At 36.6% G+C, this 22587-nt stretch overlaps 1 protein-coding gene across 1 annotated transcript in view; it reads left to right on the top strand.

The window, feature by feature from the left end:
- The first annotated feature begins 3959 nt into the window (after positions 1-3959).
- LOC110022055 (alpha-glucan phosphorylase, H isozyme) overlaps positions 3960-22587 on the top strand; it is a 33343-nt gene continuing 14715 nt past the window's right edge. The window contains exons 1-7 of the mRNA XM_020720835.1: positions 3960-4379; positions 16096-16320; positions 16470-16649; positions 16799-16975; positions 17099-17184; positions 18305-18494; positions 18867-18959. Of these exons, the coding sequence (XP_020576494.1) occupies positions 16114-16320; positions 16470-16649; positions 16799-16975; positions 17099-17184; positions 18305-18494; positions 18867-18959 (933 nt within the window). The 5' untranslated portion in view covers positions 3960-4379; positions 16096-16113. The remainder of the gene's footprint in view (positions 4380-16095; positions 16321-16469; positions 16650-16798; positions 16976-17098; positions 17185-18304; positions 18495-18866; positions 18960-22587) is intronic.

The following is a 22587-nucleotide window of genomic DNA, read 5'->3' as shown; positions in this document are numbered from 1 at the left end:
TATATATATATATATATATATTTGACTTGTATCTAATAAAATTCAATTTAATTTTGTTGATTTGTTAACTATTAATTTTCTAGATTTGGGATTTAGTTGATTAATTTACATCAACATGTTGATCACCTAATTCTTGTGTATTCACTTATCTAATAAAAAAAAATATTTTCACTACTTTAATTTTTACAAATGAACAACTTACATTTATTTGTAGAAATTGAAGTTTAGGTTAACTATGTAAATATATAAGAACGGAGTGGGTTGAATGTAAATAATCCTAAAAAGGTATTAGGTATTGCTCAGATATCAAAATTTGAAATCTATTGGAATTGAAGAGGTGTGTTTCGTGTAATAAAGAGATGTGTTTCTTGGAATTGAAGAGGTATGTCTCATGTTATGAAGAGGAGTGTCTCTTGTAATTGAAGAGGTGTCTCTTGAAATTTAGTGGATTGGGAGGAGCGAGGGCATGTTAGTAATTTTATCTATGAGTTTTATCTATATATATGATGTGTATGTGTAACTGTAACCCTATGGGTATGTACTGTACTCCTCTGAAAATAGTGAAATTCGCCGCTTTGCTCCAGATGATGTAAGCATCTTTGTTGATCCTCTTTAAATCTCTTTGTGTTCTACTGGAGTTGTGTGAATTCTTTTTTTATTTACCTAATTTCTCAATAATTGGCATCAGAGTAAGTTTGTAGGGCAGAAGAGTAGAAACTTCGTCCGCATGAGGAATGTTCGGCGCAGGGCGAGTTGGGCGAACTACGAGTCGCGAAGGGCTTTGTTGAAATTAGCAGAGGAGGTTCGGGCGACGGTTCTGCGAGCAGGAAGAACATATCCGGAATGTTTCGCGACCAGGTTTCGCATGAACCTCGAGAGGGATTCGCGACTTTATCAAAGGGAGAATCGGCGCAGGAAAAAATTTTTGCCAGGCTTCAACCGACAGGGAGGATCGTTCGCATGCAGATCATTCACGGGCGAAACAGATAATTCGCGGGCGAAGCAGATCGTTCGCGGGAAGAAGATCGGGTCAAATCGTTGGCAATCGGGCGAGATTCGGAGGATGTTCGCCTGCATTTCGCGAAGCTTTGCTAACAAGGTTGTTAGGCCAAATTTTGCGCGCGAACAAGTTTGCGAACAAGGGCATTCGCGAGTCTGGTGCAGGAAGTTCCCGCAAGAGTTCGGCGAATTCGGCCGTTTGCGACATCGAGACGTTTGAACGATTTCGCAAATTTTGTGGATTGTTCGCAAGTCAAACTTACTCGCGGGATCGAACAACTGCTAAACAGTTTGGACAAAGGGCTGTTGTAGTTTGGCGAGTTCTGCTTCGGGAGTTCGCGGTAAAGGCAGTGTCACGAGTTCACACGATAGGTAGAGGTGAGAGTGCTTCTTCTGCAGCAGGAAGTTCGCGCATCCAGGCTCCTTCTGCGATAGCCAGAGGAGTTCGGTTCTTCGAAAACTAGATGGGCTTTGAGGCGCGACAGTTCACAAACCCTCGCGGCGTTTGGCGAGGCGGAGTTCGCGAACAGGAGTTCTAGTGCAATTACTACGAACAAGAGCGTGTAAATAGAGGAGTTCAAACAGCGGAGTTCGCAAAATTGTCGCAGGAAGAGGTGCGACAGGTGGAGTTCGACAGGGTGCAGGAAAAACAAGCAGGTTCGACTATTCGCAAACAGTGGTTTCGCGGAGGTATTTCAGGAATAGGCACAAGGTACTTTGCGAACAGGCGAAGGATTTTGGCTTGCGAGACAACAGTTTAACAGGAAAAGTGGTTCGTGTGAAAAATTTGATTCACGGATCACAATAAAAATTGCAGAAAATTTGTTGTAATTGACATAAAAATTTCAGGTTTCTTTGAATTTATTTGCGGTGTGTTTTTTTTTTTACACAAGCCATGAAAAGTTTGCTGCAATATTAATTTCAAATAGTAGTGTATGGTGCAAAATTCGAGATAGCAAAGTTCAATGGAACCGAGAACTTCAGATTGTGGCAAACAATGATGAAATATTTATTGGCACGACAAGAAATTTTGGGTTTTGCGAGGTACGAAACCTGATAATATGGAAGACGAAGATTGAGAAGAATTGCAACTACGAGCGGCATGTACCATTCGTTTATGTCTGACAGATGAGATCATGTATCATGTTATGAATCTAAAATCTCTATGAGAAGTATAGAAGAAATAGGAATTTCAGTTTATGTCCAAATCTCTGACGAATAAATTGTATCTAAAACAAAGACTGTATGGCTTAAAGATACAGACAGACACTGATCTGGCGCAACATTTGGATGTCTTCAATCAATTAATCACGGATCTGGCACGGCTTGATGTGAGTATTGAGGATGAAGACTGAGCAATGAGTCTGTTGCGTTCATTGTCTTCCTCTTATGAACATCTGGTGACTACTCTCATATATAAAAAATAAAAAATCATAATTGATAAGAAAACTGCAACATTATTGGCTCAAAATCAGCGGAAGCCAAATGCAGAGAAAAGTTCTCATGATAATTATTAGGATTGTGAAAGGAAGGAGAATGAGAGTTCTGGAATATGAAATTTCAGGTCAAAACCTAAAGGCAGAAAGACGATTCATTGTTGCAAGTGCAAGGAAACGTGACATATGAAGAGAGATTGTTCAGAGCTCAAGAAGCAGTTTGATGATAAACATAATGTATCTTCCAAGTCCATGAATATAGTGCAGAGTGACATTACAGATTACAGTGACGATAATGTACTTTTAGTTACAACAACTCAGTTGAATGATGCATGGAGTCTTGATTCAGAATGTATAACATGAAATGATTTACTTCACACAGATTATCTGAATCTTGTTCAGTCTAATTGGGTAATGATATATGTTACAATAAATTCAGAATTAAGATGTATAATGGTACTGTTAGAACATTACGTGATGTAAGACATATTCCAGATTTGAAGAAGAATTTAATTTCCTCTGGCATTTTACACAGAAATGGTTTTATTCATAATGCAGATGAGAATAAATAAACCATCAGAATTGTTAAAGGTGCATTGATTGTGATGAAATAAAAAATCATTGTAGGTAATATCTATAAATTGTTGGGGAGAACAGTTGTAGGTGAAGTTCATTCTATTGAATCATATGATACAATTACAACAAATATGTTAACCAAGTCAGATACTATCAACAAGTTCTTGCATTACTTGAACTTGTTGAATGTTTGCAATTGTTAGACGACATGGTTGTCTAACCGTCTTCGGTGTAAGAAACTTCATGATGTTTTTTATTTCTCCTAAGGAGCTAAATATTTGTCAATGTGGAGATTTGCTGAGTATATATATTTTTTCTTAGGAGCTGAATATTTGCCAATGTGGAAATTTGTTAGGTATATCTTATATATCAGAATTTGGAGTCATTTGAAATTGAAGAAGTGTGTCTCCTGTTATGAAGATGAGTGTCTCTTGGATTTGAATAGTGTCTCTTGGAATTTAGTGGGTTAGGGGAGTAAGAGCGTGTTAGTAATTTTATTGTGAGTTTTATCTATATATATGATGTGTAACTCTATCGGTATGTACTGTACTCCTTTGAAATAGTTAAATTCGCCGCTCTGCTCGCAAGGACGTAGACATCTTTGCTGAATCTCGTTAAATCTCTATGTCTTTTTCTGAATTTGTGTCGATTTTTAGTTTTCTTCTCCCTAATTTCTCAACATAAGAGAGAGAGAGAGAGAGAGAGAGAGAGAGAGAGAGAGAGAGAGAGATATATATATATATATATATATATATATATATAGCACCTAAATTATACTTTTTATATTCATAGGATCAAAATTTTTCAAAATTTTTCACATCACATAAAGAATATTATCATTTTAAATATGAAAAGATGAAATGTATCTTTTTTTTTATTTTCTGCTTGAATAAAATGATGCGCATAACACTCTTCCCATTGTAGCGATGGTGGCAATGGCCACCCTCCTAATCCATTCTCATTCTTCACCTCTCTTCGATTCAACATCTCCCCAACATGTGTGGCTTCTCCTAAAAAATTATTATGTGCAGAGTATAGTTTGCATTCATGCAAAATCTGTATATAAAAGAGTTACATATAATAAACACGTCCCTCTCCTCCTCGTCTATCCCGCCAAACTACTCTTTTGTCCGCTTACCGCTTAGGTGCCGCTCAGCCCTCCACACACTGCTTGCTCATGAGCAGATAAAGGGGAGCACCTATTGTCCGGTGCCTCGATGAATCTCTAGGTTTCATGAACATCTCGTGAGCTTTTTATTACAACCCCTAGAGCGGTGCGGTGGATCGGGGAGTAAAACGGAGCAGCTTCTTTTTTGGTAGTCTCGGATTGGACATCGGAAAGCGGCGCCGCTCTTCTTCGACAACTCGGTATTTTGTAAAACTGCTGATATATACTCTTCTAGCGTTGATTGTTGCCCCAGTGTTTAATAAACTTCGTATTTAGCTTGCAGAATATGGTAGAAGGGATCAGTAGGTGGATGAGTTTTTCCGGTGTCTGCAATTTCACTGATTTTTTACTTGCCAAATGGTCTCTGGTGAAAGTTGGGAGTTTTTTTCTTTTTTTTTTCTTTGATTTTTTGGTATTGTTTTTAGGGGTTGTTTGTCTGCGAGTAGGATGTAACTCAAGTAGGATTTCCTTTAAATCCAGATATACTAATTTTTGAGAAGGATAATTTGGAAAATTAACTGTGCTGTTAGAGGTTAAATCATCGGATATTATTTAGGTATTTACTTGAGGAATTTGTGCATTAAACTCAAAAGCAGGATTTAGTAAGTGTATATCAAGAATGTGTCAGCAAAACGTTAAAGATTAAAAGATTGAAGAGAAAAGAAAATTATCAAACTTTAAAAATATATATATATATATATATATATGAAATTGAACCCTCTAAAATGAACGTTTGGGGCCTTAACTGACAAATTCTTGGGTTACGTCCTAACCCCAGAAGTCATAAAAGAGAACCCAAACAAAATCTAGGCACTAATTGGCGTGTCACCGCTAAAAAATGGCGGAGAAGTTTGGGAGCTAACAAACAGGATTGTGGCTCTCAACAGGTTCTTCTCATAGTCGGGCGACAAGTGTGCAACATTCTTCAAGACCCTCAGGAAAGTTGAAAGTTTCAGTTGTACGGATGAATGTCAACAAGCTTTCCAAAGCCCAAAGGATTCCCTAGCCTCACCACAACTCCAAAGTCTGAGGTTGAATGAAGAACTCTCACTGTACTTAAGAGTGGAAGTTGAGGCGACAACTCTGTGCTAATTAGGGAGGAATCAGAAAGGCAATTTCCAGTTCACTACATTTGCTGCATTCAACACAGACGGTCGCAGACTTCCTGGCGAACTTCTCGGAGCTGGAGAGGCTGGATGAAGAATGTCAAAGCCAACGACAAGAGTGTCTCTTGTACATGGATGAACATTTGTACCATTTAATGGTCGTGAAATTCGAAGTCACTAACAACCAGATGAAATATGAAACTTTGATTACTGGCCTGCTTTTGACCTACGAGATGTGCGTCTGGATCCTCGTTGTAAAATCAGACCCGTTGCTTTTAGTAAATTAGATAAACGAGGAGTTTGAGGCCAGGGATGAGATAATGACAAATTATCTTAACAAGGCAAAGCATGAAATTTTGAATTTTGCATAGTTCCAGATCGAGCACGTCGCTAAAGAAAACCAGATGGTTGACTTGCTATACAAATGTGTTCGCTTGGGGAATGGGACACCACAGGTACTCAACCGATCAGTCATCAAAGAGCCCGAGACTATGGCTGTGGAAGGAGAAGAGGCCAAAAGCTGGGTATATCCATACATCAAACACTTAGAAACCGGAGGCATTGAGAAGGAGGTCACGAAGTTTAAGAAATTTAAATTCAAAGCCACACAATATTTGTTGATAGAGGGAACACTCTTCCGAAAATCAACAACGTCAATATACCTGAGATACGTAAGAGAAAGCGAAGCGGAAGACATTCTTCAGGATTTTCATTCCGGGGAATGCATGAGTCAATCAGGATGGAAGACGTTGGTTCACTGAATTCAACGACTGTGCTACTTCCATCCAACATTGCTGAAGGATGTTGAAGCATTCTATAGGAGGTGTGAGCAATGCTTGAAGTATGGTTCACTATAAGCCCACAAACTGCAAGCAATCACTAATCCAATCCCTTTCGCCGTCTGGTATCTAGATATTCTCGGACCATTCCCACCTTCCAGAGGATAGCGTGGTTTCCTTCTGGTAGTAGTTCACTACTTTTAGAAATGGATTAAAGCCAAAGCTCTCACCCAGATCTTTGCAGACATCATCCAAAACTTCATTTGGACCGATTTGATCTATTGCTATGGCCTGCCGTTGATGGTCATCATGGGAAATGGGACGCAATTTGCTTACAAAAAAGTTCAAAATTTTGTCAAGATCAAGGAAGAAGTTTCAAGTTTACCTCGGTCTTTCATCCACGGACCAATGGCCAGGCTGAGGCAACCAATAAAACTATTCTCAACCTGTTGAGAAAGAATGTGGAAGGAGTGAAGAGAAATTGGGCAGATATCCTCTCGCCCGTTTTTTGTGTCATCCACACGAATTTATTAACCGCAACCAACCAAACACTATTCGTGCTTTCACATGGAATGCAAGCGATGTTGCCGATAAAATACAACTATCACACCCAAAGAGTTCTCACGGCTATGACGTTCAACGAAGAAAATTTATCGGAATGGTTGGAAGAAAACAATGAGGGGACAATGCTCGCGCTGGATCTTTTGGAAGAGGTCTGAGCGCAATCGACCTTGTGACAAGAAGAAGTCAAGTGGAGAGCTGCCCGATACTACAATCGGGGCGTCCGAAAAAAAGCTCTCTTCCGAAGTTCTAGTATTGAAGAAGTTCGACCTCACAGCACGAGGGCAGACGATTGCAAAGTTGAACCAAACATGGAGCAGACCCTATATCATTGACCGTCAGGCTGAACCCGGATCATACAAGCTAAGGACCCATGCAAGAAATGAGGTCCCTGGAACTATAGCGGAAACGGCCTCAAAATTTTTTTTTCTAGTAGTTCACTTCTTTGCTCTGTACTAATGGTCTTAACTAAAAAATATTCTCTCAATTTTCGTTTTTGATTTAAGACTTTTACCAATACTCTGCCAAAAGTATGTATAAAATTAATGAACGCCTCACTAATTAAAGCCTGAAAAATTTCAGGTTAGAAAAACTCTTGGGAAACTTGAAAAAACCAAAGAATCAACAAAGCATCTACCCAACGCTCGAGGGACAGAAGAACTACAGACAATAGTTTCAAGATTGTTCGACATTTCCACAAAAAAAAAAGAACGCCTTCCAAGACCGCCCGACCGAGCACAAATAGAAGATTGGCAAACAAAGACCTCCATTCGTGGCGCCAAGACCGCGAGTGAGTGCAATTAGAAGATTGACAGGTCGCGGCGTCAAGATCTCCCAGCCTTGCTCGAAGTTGGAAGACTGACAGCGTGACACCAAGACCTCCTGGCTGAGTGCAAATAGAGGATTTGCAGACCTTGGTGCCAAGCTCGCCCGACCTTGCTCGAAGTCTGAAGATTGCTAGCAGTGGCGCCAAAATTGCCTGACTGAACGCAAACAAAAGTTTGGCAGACCACGACGCCAAGATCACCCGAACCTGTCCGAAGTTGGAAGACAACCAGCCTTGACGCCAAAACCGCTCGACTAAGTGCAAATAGAAGATTGACACACTGCAACGTCAAGATTGTTTGGCATTGCCTGAAGTTTGAAGATAGTCAGTCGTGGCGCCTAGATTGTCTGACTAAGCATAAAACAGAATAATGACAAACCACATCATCAAGATCGCCGGCCTAGCCCAACGTTAGAAATCACAATTGGGCGCCAAGACTAAACGACCGAGAGTGAAATTAAAGAGTAACCAACTATGGCGCTAAGTTTGCTGGTTGCTCAAACAATTCAATCACATATAAATAAGATCCTTCATCCATAGATGGACAATCCACGAAAGCATAAAGAACAAATCGGACAAAAAAAATTAAGGGAAACAAGAAAATTTTTTATTCATTTCTTCAAAAGACGTGCAAAATTTTTCTATGAATACACAAGCGTCGTCTGCTAGTGACCTAACCCACACTTATGTGTGTTTTTAATCTTCTTAATTTTGCCAGAAAATGTCTTAATTTATATCTAGCGGTTAGTGTGAACAAATATAATGATTTATAATAGATTTTTACACTAGGGGTACTAAGCAAATATACATATCGTTTCAAGTAATGTAGAATTTTCTTTAAAAACCTCAATATCAATCCCACGAGGGATGCAATAACTCTTAAAATAAACTTACAGAATATCTATTTAAATTGCAAATAAAAAAATAAAAAATTTAAAACGATATGCTTACTAAATATTACTACTAAAGAAAATAACAACTAAATGTAACAACTTAACAAAATATAACTAGTTTGGATATTATAGAAAACTTTTCCCCTTGCAAAGAGATTTTAATCTATGTAAGATTCAAATGAATTAAGATAAAATTGTGGTATTGTGATAAATAGAAACATACCTTATTCTTGATCCGATCCCGGTGCTTGCAAAGAACATTAACCAACTTAAGATTGATTCTTTAACATCTCGACTCCACATCAGTGTTATATAGTCTATCAACTCTAGATGCCCCTAGCCTATGTCACTGCGATGATCGAATCTGTCAGGGTACTAAACGTTAGTCAAATTAATAATAATCTAATTCGTCACTTTAGATCTAACAAATTATACGCCCATCAAAATTTATATTCCTATTTATTTGCACTTCCCCTTAGGTGATCACAATAACTCTGCCTAGAATGAGGTATTCACTAGTTGGTGAAATCATAGCCCTCTCAGGTTATTATGTTTCTCAACGGATTTTAACCTCCTCAACGGATTTTAACCTCATTTAACCTCACAAGTGACCAGTTTGTAAAGTAAATGAACATCCAGTGAAAATATCATAGAGTAAAAAAAAATCTTTAAATCATTATCATCCCACAAGATTAAATCTCATATGCAAGAAGAAATAAATGGAACTGATCAGAATTCATGAATATTAAATAAAAACAAAACATTTGCATTAAAATCCAAGTCTCACAATAAAAACTTACAGCAATCTCTAAACTTTTTCGCACTAAAAAACGCCCACACTTACACTTGAACACAAAATATGAAAACTTAACTTACTATTGCCGCCCAATTGAAGTTTTATGACTCCAAAAGGTCTCTAAATTCAGCTAAATCATTCTTATCAAATAGAAAACAAAAAATAACTATGGGTTGCTTCAAACAACCCTAAAAAATTCGGCCAAATTCGATGTATCTTCTAAAAAAGTAGTTACTAGCGCTATAACGTCAGTCTGGGGCATTATAGCGCCCTTCTCGCTCTTTTGTGACGCTATGGCGCCAAAGAGTGGCGCTATAGCGCCACACAAATATCTTCATTTTTGTTTATTTTTTTTTCATTTTCTTTAAATGTTTATTCCATGCACCTGAAACAAAAAAAAAATTCAAAATACCTTTCTTTAAAGTGAAATATCATTAAAAATGTAAAAAAAAACTTATAAAACATGCACTAAAAGTATATTATTTTTAGGTGGATCAGCTAGCCAAAGCATGGCCAGACAAAATTAACATTTTCAATGTTTCTTTACATGAAAAGGAAAAAAATAAATAAATATGCGCTCTTTTTAAACTGCTCAGTATAAATACAAAGGAAAAGGATTTGTAAATGGTATAAATACCTTCCTTTAAACCGCCCCTTTCTCCTACAAACTTTGCACCTGCGATACTTACCCAAATGGTATTGATATCTTCTAAAGAGTGAAATATGTTAACTGGTGTAAGTGTAGAGCAAGTTGTTGAAAGATCTAATTTGAATTACAAAATTTATTGTCTTTTCTTTTTTTACAGAATTTATTATTCTTCCTTCTTGAGATTATTTGGTAGCTATATAAAATCATGCTTAATTAGTCTTGTAATGTAATAGGAAATATTTGTAACTTATTTAGTTATTTTCCTTATCTAGGATGTGAAAGGTACCTGTTATTGCATCAGTAAGAAAGAACGAATTTCTCTCCAAGTTTACCCTATTTTTTATGGTATCAGAGCGGGAATAAAAAATTCCGAAAAACCCTAGCCTTCTTCCTTCCAAAATCCAGAAGAATTGCAAAAGCCGAAGCTTTTTGTTTCGTCGCTGTTGCTCTGATTTGCTTCGCTACCCAAAAAAAAATTGTGACTTGCGGAACGGTGGAGACGGCCAAAAGTTTCGCGCAGCCGCTGGAACTTCTTCCTGCAAAGCCTTCTTTCTACGCAGCCGCTTCCTGCGCAACCGCTTCCTGCGTAACCTGTGGTCGCTACCTGCGAAGCTTCTTCCTACGCAGCCGCCGGGACTTCTTCCTCCACCTGCAAAGCCAAACATCTATCATGTCTGAAAATACAAATGATTCGGCTACCTCTTTGCAGCCTTCCATCTTGTCATCTGCATTTGCACCACCCTTCTCTAGAACCACCAAAAATAATCCAACCCAGATCACCACAATCTGTCTCATTGGTGATAATTTTCTACGCTGGTCAAAATCAGTGAGGATGTACATTAGAGGAAGATGGAATATAGACTACCTAACAGGGGAAGTCTGTGAGACAACCACTATAGATCCATCCCACACAACCTGGGAAGCAAAAAACTCCATGATAATGCCATGTTTGGTGAGCTCTATGAAAGAAGAGATAGACGCAAACTACATGTGTTACTCTACTGCCAATAAGCTCTGGGAGAATGTGACCCAAATGTATTCTGATATGAGTAACCAATCTCAGATTTATGAACTTTCCCTGAAACTTGGTGATATTTGTTAAGGTAATGATTCTGTCACAAAATACTTTAATTCTCTGAATAAAATATGACAAGACTTTGACCTGTTTACTAATCGAGTGTGGAAGTGTTCTAATGATGCTAGTATGTGTAAGACCATTGTTGATGCAAATAAAATTTTTAAATTTCTTGTAGATTTAATGTGGAGTTTGACTAGTTTAAGGGCATAATTATTGGGAGAAGTTTCATGCCTTCAATCCATGAGGATTTCTTAAAAATCCGCCGCAAAGAAACTCGAAGATGAGTGATGCTCAACAAGAAATCCACTTCTACTAGCGTACCTGAGACCTCGACATTTTATTATGAGGTTTATATCAACAAGCAGACTGTTCCATATTCACAGAAGAATGAGGAGAAACCTCGGGTGTGGTGTGATCATTGCAACAGACCACGACACACTAAAGAAAACTGTTGGTACCTTCACGGTAAATCTGCAGATTGGAAGCCAAGAAACAAGCGCAAGCCACCTACTGCAAATGCTGCTACCGAACAAGCCAACCCATTTAACAAAGAACAAATCGATCAACTCCTGAATCTGCTAAACCCCATTATGGCTGCTGGTACCCCAAAGTGTTCGATGATACATGCAAGTAGAAAACTAAACCCTTAGATTATTGATTCTGGAGCTTCTGATCATATGACAAATATACATTATTTATTTTATTCATACATCTCATGCTCTGGCCATGAAAATGTTCATATTGCTAACGGTAGTTTCTCTTCCATTGCTGAAAAATGAAACATTAACATGTCCAAGAGTATATGTTTTAAATTTGTACACCATGTTTCAAAACTTAAATGTACATTCTATCTGTCAGCAAACTTTCAAAGGATTCTAGCTGTCGTATAATTTTCTGTGAATCTTCTTGTGTTTTTCAAAACCAGAAGTCGGGGATGATGATTGAGAGAGCTAAAAATATAGGAGGACTTTACTACTTTGAGGAGACTGTTCCTAGTAAAAAAATGGTTCAAGCTTACAACATTATGAGTTATAACTCTGCATTAGAAAAAATAATGGAATTACATCTTAGAGCAGGTCATCCAGGTTTTTTTATTTAAGACATTTATTTCCTAATTTACTTAAGTGTGTTAATTGTGTTTTACTTCAATGTGAAACGTGTTATTTGACAAAAAATCATCGCATAAATTTTGTTCCAAAACCATACTATCATTCAAAACCTTTCTTCATAATACATAGTGATGTTTGGGGACCTTCAAAAGTCAAAATATTATATGAGAAAAGGGAATTTGTGACTTTTATTGACGATCACACCAAAATATGTTAAATTTATTTTATAAGCAAAAAATCAGAAGTTGAAAAACTTTTTAAAGATTTTTACAACATGATTGAAACTCAATTTGAAACTAGAATATGCATCCTTAGATTGACAATGAAACTGAATATTTTAATAAATATTTAGGGAAGTTTTAAATAAAGAAAAACATAATTCATCAATCTACTTGTCATGACACTCCACAACAAAATTGAATTGCTGAAATAAAAAATAGACATTTATTTGAGATTGCTCGGGTCATTATGTTTTCAATGAACGTTCCTAAATATTTATGGGGGAACACTGTTTTAACAACATCATATTTAATAAACCGAATGCCAACTCGAGTTTTACAATATATAACTCCTCTAAATAAACTTAAAAATAATTTTTAAATTCTATGAATATCTTCAAATATTCTTTTAAAATTTTTGGATGCACATGTTTCTTTCATATTCCGAATAAATTTCGAGCAAAATTAGATCGAAAATCGGAAAAATGCATTTTCCTTGGATATGCTTCAAACAAAAAGGGTTACAAATTCTTTAATCTTGTCACAAAAAAAGTACATTAGTATGGATGTGATCTTCATGGAAAAAACTTCATTCTTTCACAAAAATTCACTTAAGAGGGAGTATAATACAGATAGAGAAGATGATTTTTGGCAAACTTCTAATTCATTATCAAGAATTGTTTAAACACCAAATACACCTGACGTCCGTGAAAATAAAGAACCCGAAATAGTTGTTGAAAGTAATAAAAAACAAGAGTTTCCTAGTCAAGAGATACTTGAAATTATATTGTTTAATACAGGGAGAGAAATACTGCATAATACAACAGCAGAACCTCTGGTTTATTCCAGGACGATTTATTCCACAGGACGAGGTTCCATAAAAGGAAAAATATCCAAGTTGAATCTTTAGCTCCCTCCCAATCTGAAGAACCGAATGATGCTCCTGAAGAACACAAGTAATTTCCAATCTTGACCTTATTTTTTTACCAACAGAAGCTCAAAATTCAGAGGTTGTGAATCTGGATCTTCTTATAGTCTTTAGAAAAGGAACACGTTCTTGTACTACCAAATGCCCCTTTTCGAAATATCTATCTTACAAAAAAATCTCACACAAACATCAAGTTTTTTTTGTCAAAAATTTCTAATTTGTCTAGACCCATAACAATATAGGGAGCTTTTAGTAATCTAAATTGAAGAATAGCAGTAAAGGAAGAGATGGATGCTCTCTTGAAAAATGAAGCCTGGGAAGTTGTTACTCTACCAAGAGACAAGTCTACTGTTAGGTGTAAATGAGTCTTCACTACTAAAGTCAAAGCTGATGGGAGTGTCGAAAGATACAAAACGAGATTAGTAGTGAAAAGATTCACTCAAACTCACGGAATTGACTATCAGGAGACATTCGCTCTGGTAGCCAAGATCAATTCTATTCGCGTTCTGCTGTCCATAGCAGCAAATCATGATTGACCCTTGCATTAGCTCGAAGTTCAAAATGCTTTTCTAAACGATGTATTAGAGGAGTTTTTCATGGATCTTCCACCCGGATTTGAGAAGAAGTTTGGAGAAGACAAAGTGTGCAAATTGAAGAAATCCTTGTCTGGGTTCAAGCAATCTCCTCGCACCTGGTTTGAGAGGTTTTGAAATGTGATTACAAAATATGGATACACTCAGAGTCAAGCTGATCATATTATGTTCTATAAACATTCAGAAACTTGTAAACTCGCTATACTCATTGTCTATTTCGATGATATTATCCTTATAGGAAATGATGCTAGGGAAATTGAGATATTGAAAGAAGTATTGGCCATAGAATTTGAGATTAAAAATCTGGGAGATGTAAAGTACTTTCTCAGTATTGAGTTTGTCAGATCTAATGAGGGGATATTTATTAATCAACGAAAGTATGTACTCGACTTACTCAGTGAAACCGGAATGCTTGGGTGCAAAACAACTGAAACCCCGTTTGAACCAAATAAAATGTTACAAGTGACAAATAAAATAGATGGTGTTAATAAAAAACAATATAAAAACTGGTGGGAAGACTAATCTAGTTATCACACACTCGTCTTGATATAGCCTTTGTTGTTAGCATGAGAAGTCAGTTTATGCACTCTCCAAATACTCATCACTTGGAGACTATCTGTTGGATCCTTAGGTATCTGAAAGGAAACCCCGGAAGAGGACTATTGTTCAAGAAAAATAAGCACTTACAGATAGAAACATTTGTTGATGCAGATTGGGCTGGGAGTGTTACAAATAGAAGGCCAACCTCAGGGTACTGCACTTTTTTAGGTGGAAACTTAGTAACCTGGAGGAGTAAGAAAGAAAGTGTCGTGGCAAGAAGCAGTGCTGAAGTTGAATTCAAATCTGTGGCTCATAAGATATGTGAAGTTCTATGGATTAGAAGAATTCTCAAGGAGTTAAAAATTCATAGTCCATCACCAATAAAAGTGTATTGTGATAATAAGTCTGCCATCGTCATTGCCATCGCCATCGCTCACAGACCTGTCCTTCATGATAGAACAAAGCACGTAGAGATAGACAAACACTTCATCAAAGAAAAAAATTGACAGAGGAGATATCTACATGGTGTATGTTCCCTCCAACAACAAACAGTGAATATTCTAACAAAGGGTCTTCACAAAAAACAGTTCGACGGTTTAGTGTGCAAGCTGGCTCTGAAAGATATCTTCATGCCAACTTAAAGGGGAGTGTTGAAAGATCTACTTTAAATTATAGAATTTATTCTCTTTCCTCTTATACAAAATTTATTATTCTTCCTTCTTTAGATTATTTGGTAGATGTACAAAATCATGCTTAATTAGCCTTGTAATATAATAGGAAATATTTGTAACCTATTTAGTTGTTTTCCTTATTTAGGAGGTGGGATTCCTATATGTAAATGTACCTGGTATTGCATCAGTAAGAAAGAACGAATTTCTCTCCAAATTTACCCTATTTTTTATGCAAGTTAATTGAAAATATCATGCTGGTGAAAGAGTTTCTAAGAAAATGCTCCAGTTTGGGGATCTTCTGAAATGTGCACATGCATTTGAGTTCTTTAACATGAGAGGAATTTTATAGCGATGATTAATTTTGGGTTAGAAAACACGAAATACAAATACTTACCTCTTTTATTTTGTCCCATATTTTATCACTTGTGATAGAAATGTGTAATCCTTCATCCCACCCTAGCCTCTCATATTAGATAGTTGATAAGACATTCTAAATCTTGATTTCACGCTCTTGAATCTTGGCATAATAGTTGTCTCTATATATGTTATTCTTAATCATCTGTTCAAGATATTCATAACTACACACCATTGTACATGTTTGCGTTCAAAAATTGCTCTTGAAGCAACTTGCCAAAATATTTTATTGTGCTTCTTAGGTCACTTTGGTGTTCTGCCATAACCGTTTTATTGGCCTGCGTGGATTAACACATCTTCGTTAGTAAATGGGTATGAGCTAGAACTTAACACTATTGTTGAACACTGGTGTATATTTATCAATGTGATTTATCAAAACAGCGTCATCAAAGATAAAAAAATCTCGTGGGATTTATCACATTAGCGGGCTTTTAAATTAAGAAGAAAAAACATTTGGCGGGATTAAACTAAATCTTTTTTTTATCTAATTTTGACTATAGGATACCAATCTACCCTCCTTTAATTTCAGCTTATCTGCTTCGTTTTTCATATGATTTTTTATCTAGTATTTTTTTATATTTACCTTGCCTGCAAATGATGTTTGGCCGGGCATTAATGCCTTCACTTTCTGTATGATGGTTTTTAGTATTAGACAAAAAACAACATAAAGTAGACTTGGTTAACTAACTTCTCAGTTTTTATTTTTTTATTATTTGAAATCATGGAAAGGATTCTCTTGATGTTTAAATTACCAGGGCTAAGGATTATTTTTAATGGCATCGAGGGAGGACAATGCCATACCTGTCTCTCTTACCAAAGGGGTACCTGCAGTGGCTAATCCTTCTGCCAGGCAGCCGTCTGAAGTTGCCTCCAACATTGTATACCACACTCAATTCAGCCCTCATTTTTCACCGCTCAAATTTGACCAGGAGCACGCTTTTTATGCTACAGCGCTAAGTGTCCGTGATAACCTGATTCAGGTGATCTAACTTCCTTTATTGTTGCAAAGAGGGACCTATTTGTTTATTTCTATCATTATTTGTTTCTCGTTGAAAATTTTCATGTTTCTATGAATGCTAGAATAGAAAATGGTCTCATCTTTCCTTGACTCCAATTTTATTGACTGCAGAGATGGAATGATACATACTTTCATTTTCACAAGCATGATCCCAAGCAAACCTATTACTTGTCCATGGAGTATTTACAAGGCCGTGCTCTTACTAATGCTATTGGGAACCTTGACATTGAAGGAGCATATGCCGATGCTTTGAATAAACTGGGGCATGAAATTGAAGAAATTGCTGAAAAGGTTTGTTCATCTTATCATAAAATGTTTTACTTTCATGGACCCTATTTCATTATATTATCAAGGGCGTTCATTTAATCTGTTTTTGTTTGCTTTATAGCTATAGGTTCTGACTTTAGTGTATGAAACTAAAATAAATTGAGTGTTTTTAGGAGAAAGATGCAGCTCTAGGAAATGGAGGCTTGGGTAGGCTTGCATCTTGCTTTCTAGATTCAATGGCAACTCTAAACTTACCTGCATGGGGTTATGGTTTGCGATATAGATATGGCCTTTTTAAGCAGAAGATTTCCAAAGAGGGCCAAGAAGAGCTAGCTGAAGATTGGCTGGAGGTATCATACATGGCACTTGTTATTTAAAGATACATACTTAAAAAATCTTCTTTTTTTTTTTTTGAACAAGCTATGCTCTTTGATATTTTGAACAAGCTATGCTCTTTGATATAAATTTGACAGAAGTTCAGTCCTTGGGAGGTTGTACGGCATGATGTTGTTTTTCCTGTAAGATTTTTCGGCCATGTTGAGATATCTTCAACAGGATCGTAAGTGAAGATCTAAGTTTGTATCTCAATTGTAGTTGATGGTAGCCTTATTTTGGGAAAAAAATTTTTATTTAAACACTTTTTGTGAAGAATCATATAGAAAAAAAAAGAGTGTTTGTTTTGTTTATTCTTTCAATCAGTATTTACGCACAAAATTACCTCAAAAAATAATTGAAAACTACTGATTATAAAAAAAATTACAAAATTTTACATACCCAAAAATGAAGTTATTCTTTATGAAGCTTATGATATATGCTTTCTCCATCATACATGATATACCTGAAAGTCTTAAAATACCCCCATGTGGAATTTTGTGGATGCTATTGCCTTAGCTTATGGTGTTGCGCTATTCTTCTCATCCAACTTTGATTAAGTGACATATGCCAGAGGTTTCCCTCGATAATGGGGTTTGTAATGTTATGCCATGATTGAATTGATTAGGAAGGATTACAAAGAAAATTAGAATTAATGCACAATGGTAATATAGTTAGGATTAGAATGAACAAAGATAATGTAGTTAGAATTAATGCACGATGACTTGCATAGTGAAGTCAGCACCTCATCTTGAAATCTGCACCAGTGATTGTGAAGGGAGGATTCATAAATCTGATTCAAAATAGTTGTCGTACTGCTTGGAATGTGATATATAGATACAAACCTTCAGTTCAGGGCTTAGCACAGCCTTCAATCAGCATTACAATAGTGAATGACTTGGTTCTAATGTTTAATTTTCATGAAATTTTGCCTTAAAAAATCTAAAAGTTGAAGAAAGATTGAAGAAATAATTGGTAAGGTCTGTTCCTGATCCAGCAGTAAAGTTAAAAATTTGCTTGAAGGAGATTTTAGGTTAATTGCTGTTTGATAATTTTTTTGGCAAATTAGCTTTGGAGTAAGAAGCATGGAGAAGTATTTACCATGCTTGTATCTTTAGCTTTGTTGATATCTTTCAATGCAAAACTTACACAGCTTAATTTTATTTTGTTTTTACATTCTATGCAGCGTTGAACGAATGATCCATCTCATAAAATTTTTCATGAACTAGATAAAACTATTTCACTGAAGAACTGCCCAATGTAGACCCATTAGGTTTCTATTAACATTGGTTGTCTGATTTTTGCAGTAGGAAATGGGTTGGAGGAGAGGTTCTTCAGGCACTTGCATATGATGTTCCTATTCCTGGATATAAAACGAAAAATACAATAAGCCTTCGCCTATGGGATGCAAAAGCAAGTGCTGAAGATTTCAATCTATTTCAGTTCAATGATGGACAGTATGAATCAGCTGCTTCGCTGCACTCTAAAGCACAGCAGGTTTTCTATCGTGCTTTTCTGTTTGAATGTTGCTAGACCTCTTGTTAGCTAAATTCAGGTACATGAACAGCACGGTCTGATTTAGAGACCATTTGATAAATTGTTGGCTCAAGCTTCGCAAATTACATGTAATCAATCCTTGTGTCATTGTTTGCAGCTTGTCCTTGATGGATTGATTGAAGCTTTGATTAATTTAACCTGCCATATTTTGATTTTAGTTCGTTATGATATCCCACTACTTATGCATCTTTCCTCAATTATATGCTATGATTCATTCCTGGAACGTAATATTGGTGTGTATCTTTTCTTGTGATAGGTGGATTCATCTTTTTTACTTGCTTTCTTGACCAATTTCAAATTATTTCATTTTAGATATGCGCTGTCTTATACCCCGGTGATACTACAGAAAATGGAAAGATTCTACGGCTGAAACAACAATTCTTCCTTTGCAGTGCATCACTCCAGGCAAGCCACATATCATAACAACAAATAGACTAAATTTTATGCACGTTGTATCAAATCTTGGTTATATGATGGATTTTGTATTACTATGCTTACAATGACTTGTTTAATTTGCTGATGTTTGATATGGAAGTTAAACAAATTTTAAGACACATTAGGGGTGGAATCCGTTTTTTAACTCTAGTTTATTTAGGTTTAAACCAAACAATCTGAAGAAATTTCTCAACAAGTGAGAATAAACACATGAGAAACGAGAAAAAGTACAATTCTCTTTCAATGTTTTATGCCCTCTTGTTTGTTTCCCATGCATTAAGGTCCTATTTTTTAGTCCAATTGATAAAAAATAAGAAACTAAACAAATTCAGTAAAATTAATTTAATAGTAACGAGGTTCACCCTTTTAGAATTCCACCAGTAGAAAAATCTTCCAAAATCCCAATTTAGTCAATTGCTATAAGGTTCCAGCAAAATAGGAAGGAAGTTCACGTGAACAGAAAGTAATAGAAGAGTGGGTGTGGGGCTGTAGCTTTGATCAAGAAACATATGCGGTAACAATGGTGTAGTGTGCAGGGAACATAACAAGGTAAAGTAACCAAATCCAGCACGCAAGTAGCTACAATGGATGCCACCGAGGCGGCAATAATTGAGGCGGCTAGAGAAACTTATGAGTAAGACATTGTGTGCAGAGGCTGGAGAGGTTGTCAAAGGGAACATAAGAAGAATACACAATGATGAACAACTAAAAAAATTTCCTGCGTTAATGAAATGGGTAAATAGCATGATGAGGACAATGAATATCCCACAACATTTATGGGGGAAGCGGTGTTGACAACGCTCAATTGATTAACAGAGTGCCCTCATGAGTGCTGGAGTGGAAGTCTCCTTGTCAGTTGTTGAAAGCAGACAGTAGTAGGACTCTTCTATTGAAGGTATTTGAATGTATATGCTTTGTGAAAGATAACCCAGACCATCTGTAGAGAACTTAGATCTCAAAGCTGTGAAATGTGTGTGTGGGGGTTATATTACTACCCAGAAGGGTTATGTTTGCTGGTGCTCGATTGAGAATAGACTCTTTGTGAGTATGAATGTATCATTCAGAGAATTTGAACCATACTACATTCTGTAGGTGAATTTGCCCTTTGGTGACAACAAACGCTAGAGATGAGGCAAGAGAGAGTTAGTAGTAATGGTGTGAGAGTGGTGCAAGTGGGAGCAATGCCATGTTCTGTGATGTGGTATGAATCAATTGAGGAGACGGAAATCGAGGAGATTGACCCCAAAAGTGGTGGGATTCAAGTTGAAGGTGTGTGAAGGGTGTATACACAGAGGAAGAAGAAAACTAAGGGAATAGGGTCTGCAGTGCTAAGAAGTCCCTTGTCCCGGTCTTCCCTAACTCTTGTGATACTTACACCATTCACCTTTGATTCAAAACTCTCAGGTGATATTATTTCTCCTTCGTCCACTCCTAACCACCAACATTAAGGAAGACCTTCCACAACAATACATGACATCCTCTTTATCATTTCGAGTGGGAAATTAACACTGTGAGCTTTATTTTTCATTCTAACATCTCACATTTGCATGGAGTGTTCATTGCATTATTGTACACTGTCTCTATACCCAAATGTTGGCAAACTGCTGTCGGTCAATTTTTTTTCGATTGATTAATTATGAAAATATGGTATATGAAAATAATTTTTGAGATTTAATTTAAGTATAAAAGATATATAGTTTGAGTTTTAAAAGTAGTATGTTTTAATTTTTGAAAAATGAGACCAAATGGATCTCAGTAGTCTGATAGTTTGCATAATCGTGCCTGATACCGCGAATACTACACCCTCCCGAGAGATAAGTGTAGACCTCAGCGATAGACCTAATCCTGCAAACTAAGAGATTTGTGACATCCGTTTGGTCTGCGAACCTTTTATATATGACCGACAAATTCCCCTATTTAATACAAAGATTAAATAGGGTTTATTTTACCTGGGTTCCAAGTTCCCTATAGAGGCAAGCCCCTGTAATTAATTACATCCCGAATGACGGGAGTCATTTGAGAAAACTCTCGATAATGATCAATGGTTCTAGTCTTCAAGAATTCAAAGTTTAGGTTTTCAAGGTAGGACGTGGAAAAAGGCAAGTGAGAGTGGCTCAAATAGGAACAGTTATTTCAGGAGTCCAAATAAAAGAAAAGGTAGGGGATGTCATAGATCCTGAGGAGAATCCCAGTGACTTCCCAAACTATCCTACTGTGTGGCTGCATTTTGGAAAAAATGTTATTTGAATGTTTAATCCTGCCAATTTTATTACTTAGGACTTACATCTTAGGACTTACCGATTATGCAAATAACCCACAGAGAAAGGAGGGTTTACGTCGTACCACACAAATCGTACCGTACGATAACCTCGGAACCTAAATCGAGTTAAGACTCATGTCGCACAACATAGTTGTACAAGAGTCTAAAAAGGGAGTATGAGGATTTACGCCACGCTAGGCGAGTTACCTCGAAGTCCTATGTGTTATTATTATACTAGGAAAAAGATAATGCTGAAGAAGATCTTGCTGCCCGCTCTAAGCTCCTCGTCCTGACGCCCACAAAGTTGGTTTCAAGCTCCTTTCGTCGCGATGATTCTAAGGTTTAAGTGTTTGAGATTGGTGATTTGTGTTTCACAGTTTTGGTGTCAAAGTTTAGTTTTTGTTTTGTTTCAGTTTTGGTTTCAATACCGGTTGTGCATACAACATAATCAAATTGCAGGTAAATAAAAAAAATGTACTTGAAAGGTAAACTGCAGTAAAATAAAATGCTGTAGATAAACTGTAAAAGCTACTGTTGCGTTATTAGTGTTGCGAGCGTAGTATGATTTGCAGTAGATTTAAATAAACTTGCAAGAAAATAAATAAGACAAGAAAACCCAGCATGAAAGTCATAACAAATGAGTAGTAAAAATCACAAGCAAAAGAAACATATGACGACATATGAAAGATCAGGACTGGGTATAAGACTTTGGTGAAAGTGGGGGCTCAGAGCTGGGCTGTGTGCTTCCCGATCTTGAATAAGTGTTGTCAACTTGACATTCTACAGGAGGTAGTTCTTAACCTCAATCCAAGTCTAGCCGTGGACCTTTATAAATTTTCATATTCTTTTATGAAGAGTTCTTTTAATCATGCAAAAGAAATTTTTATTTTATTTTTGTAAATATTTTTGTAAAGTCATACAGTCCACAGACTAGTCACTCTAATCGTGCTAGAACTAATCGTGTAGTCACTCTAATCGTGCTAGAACTACTGACAACCTAAGAATGTCGGGGGCAACAATCCCATCAAGAGTCGTCGAATAGTATCATGGATCTTTTCCTCTCCCTTATTGAAGATCCTTGAGGTTGGAGATATTATGTGATCTATATGTGGCGTCAACATAGTTTGAGATTGGTGATTTGTGTTTCACAGTTTTAGTGTCAAAGTTTAGTTTTTGTTTTGTTTCAGTTTTGGTTTCAGTTCTGGTTTTACATGCAGAGTAGTAAAACTGCAATTAAATAAAAGGTACTTGAAAGGTAAAACGCAGTAAAGTAAAATGTTGTAGATAAACTGTAAAAGCATACCTGGGCATCTGCTACTGTTGCGTTATTAGTGTTGC

This window comes from Phalaenopsis equestris, unplaced genomic scaffold (assembly GCF_001263595.1).
Source record: "Phalaenopsis equestris unplaced genomic scaffold, ASM126359v1 Scaffold000167, whole genome shotgun sequence".
NCBI classification, from domain to species: Eukaryota; Viridiplantae; Streptophyta; class Magnoliopsida; order Asparagales; family Orchidaceae; genus Phalaenopsis; species Phalaenopsis equestris.
Note: the sequence above shows the minus strand (reverse complement) of the source record. Positions and strands in the feature narration are given on the sequence as shown.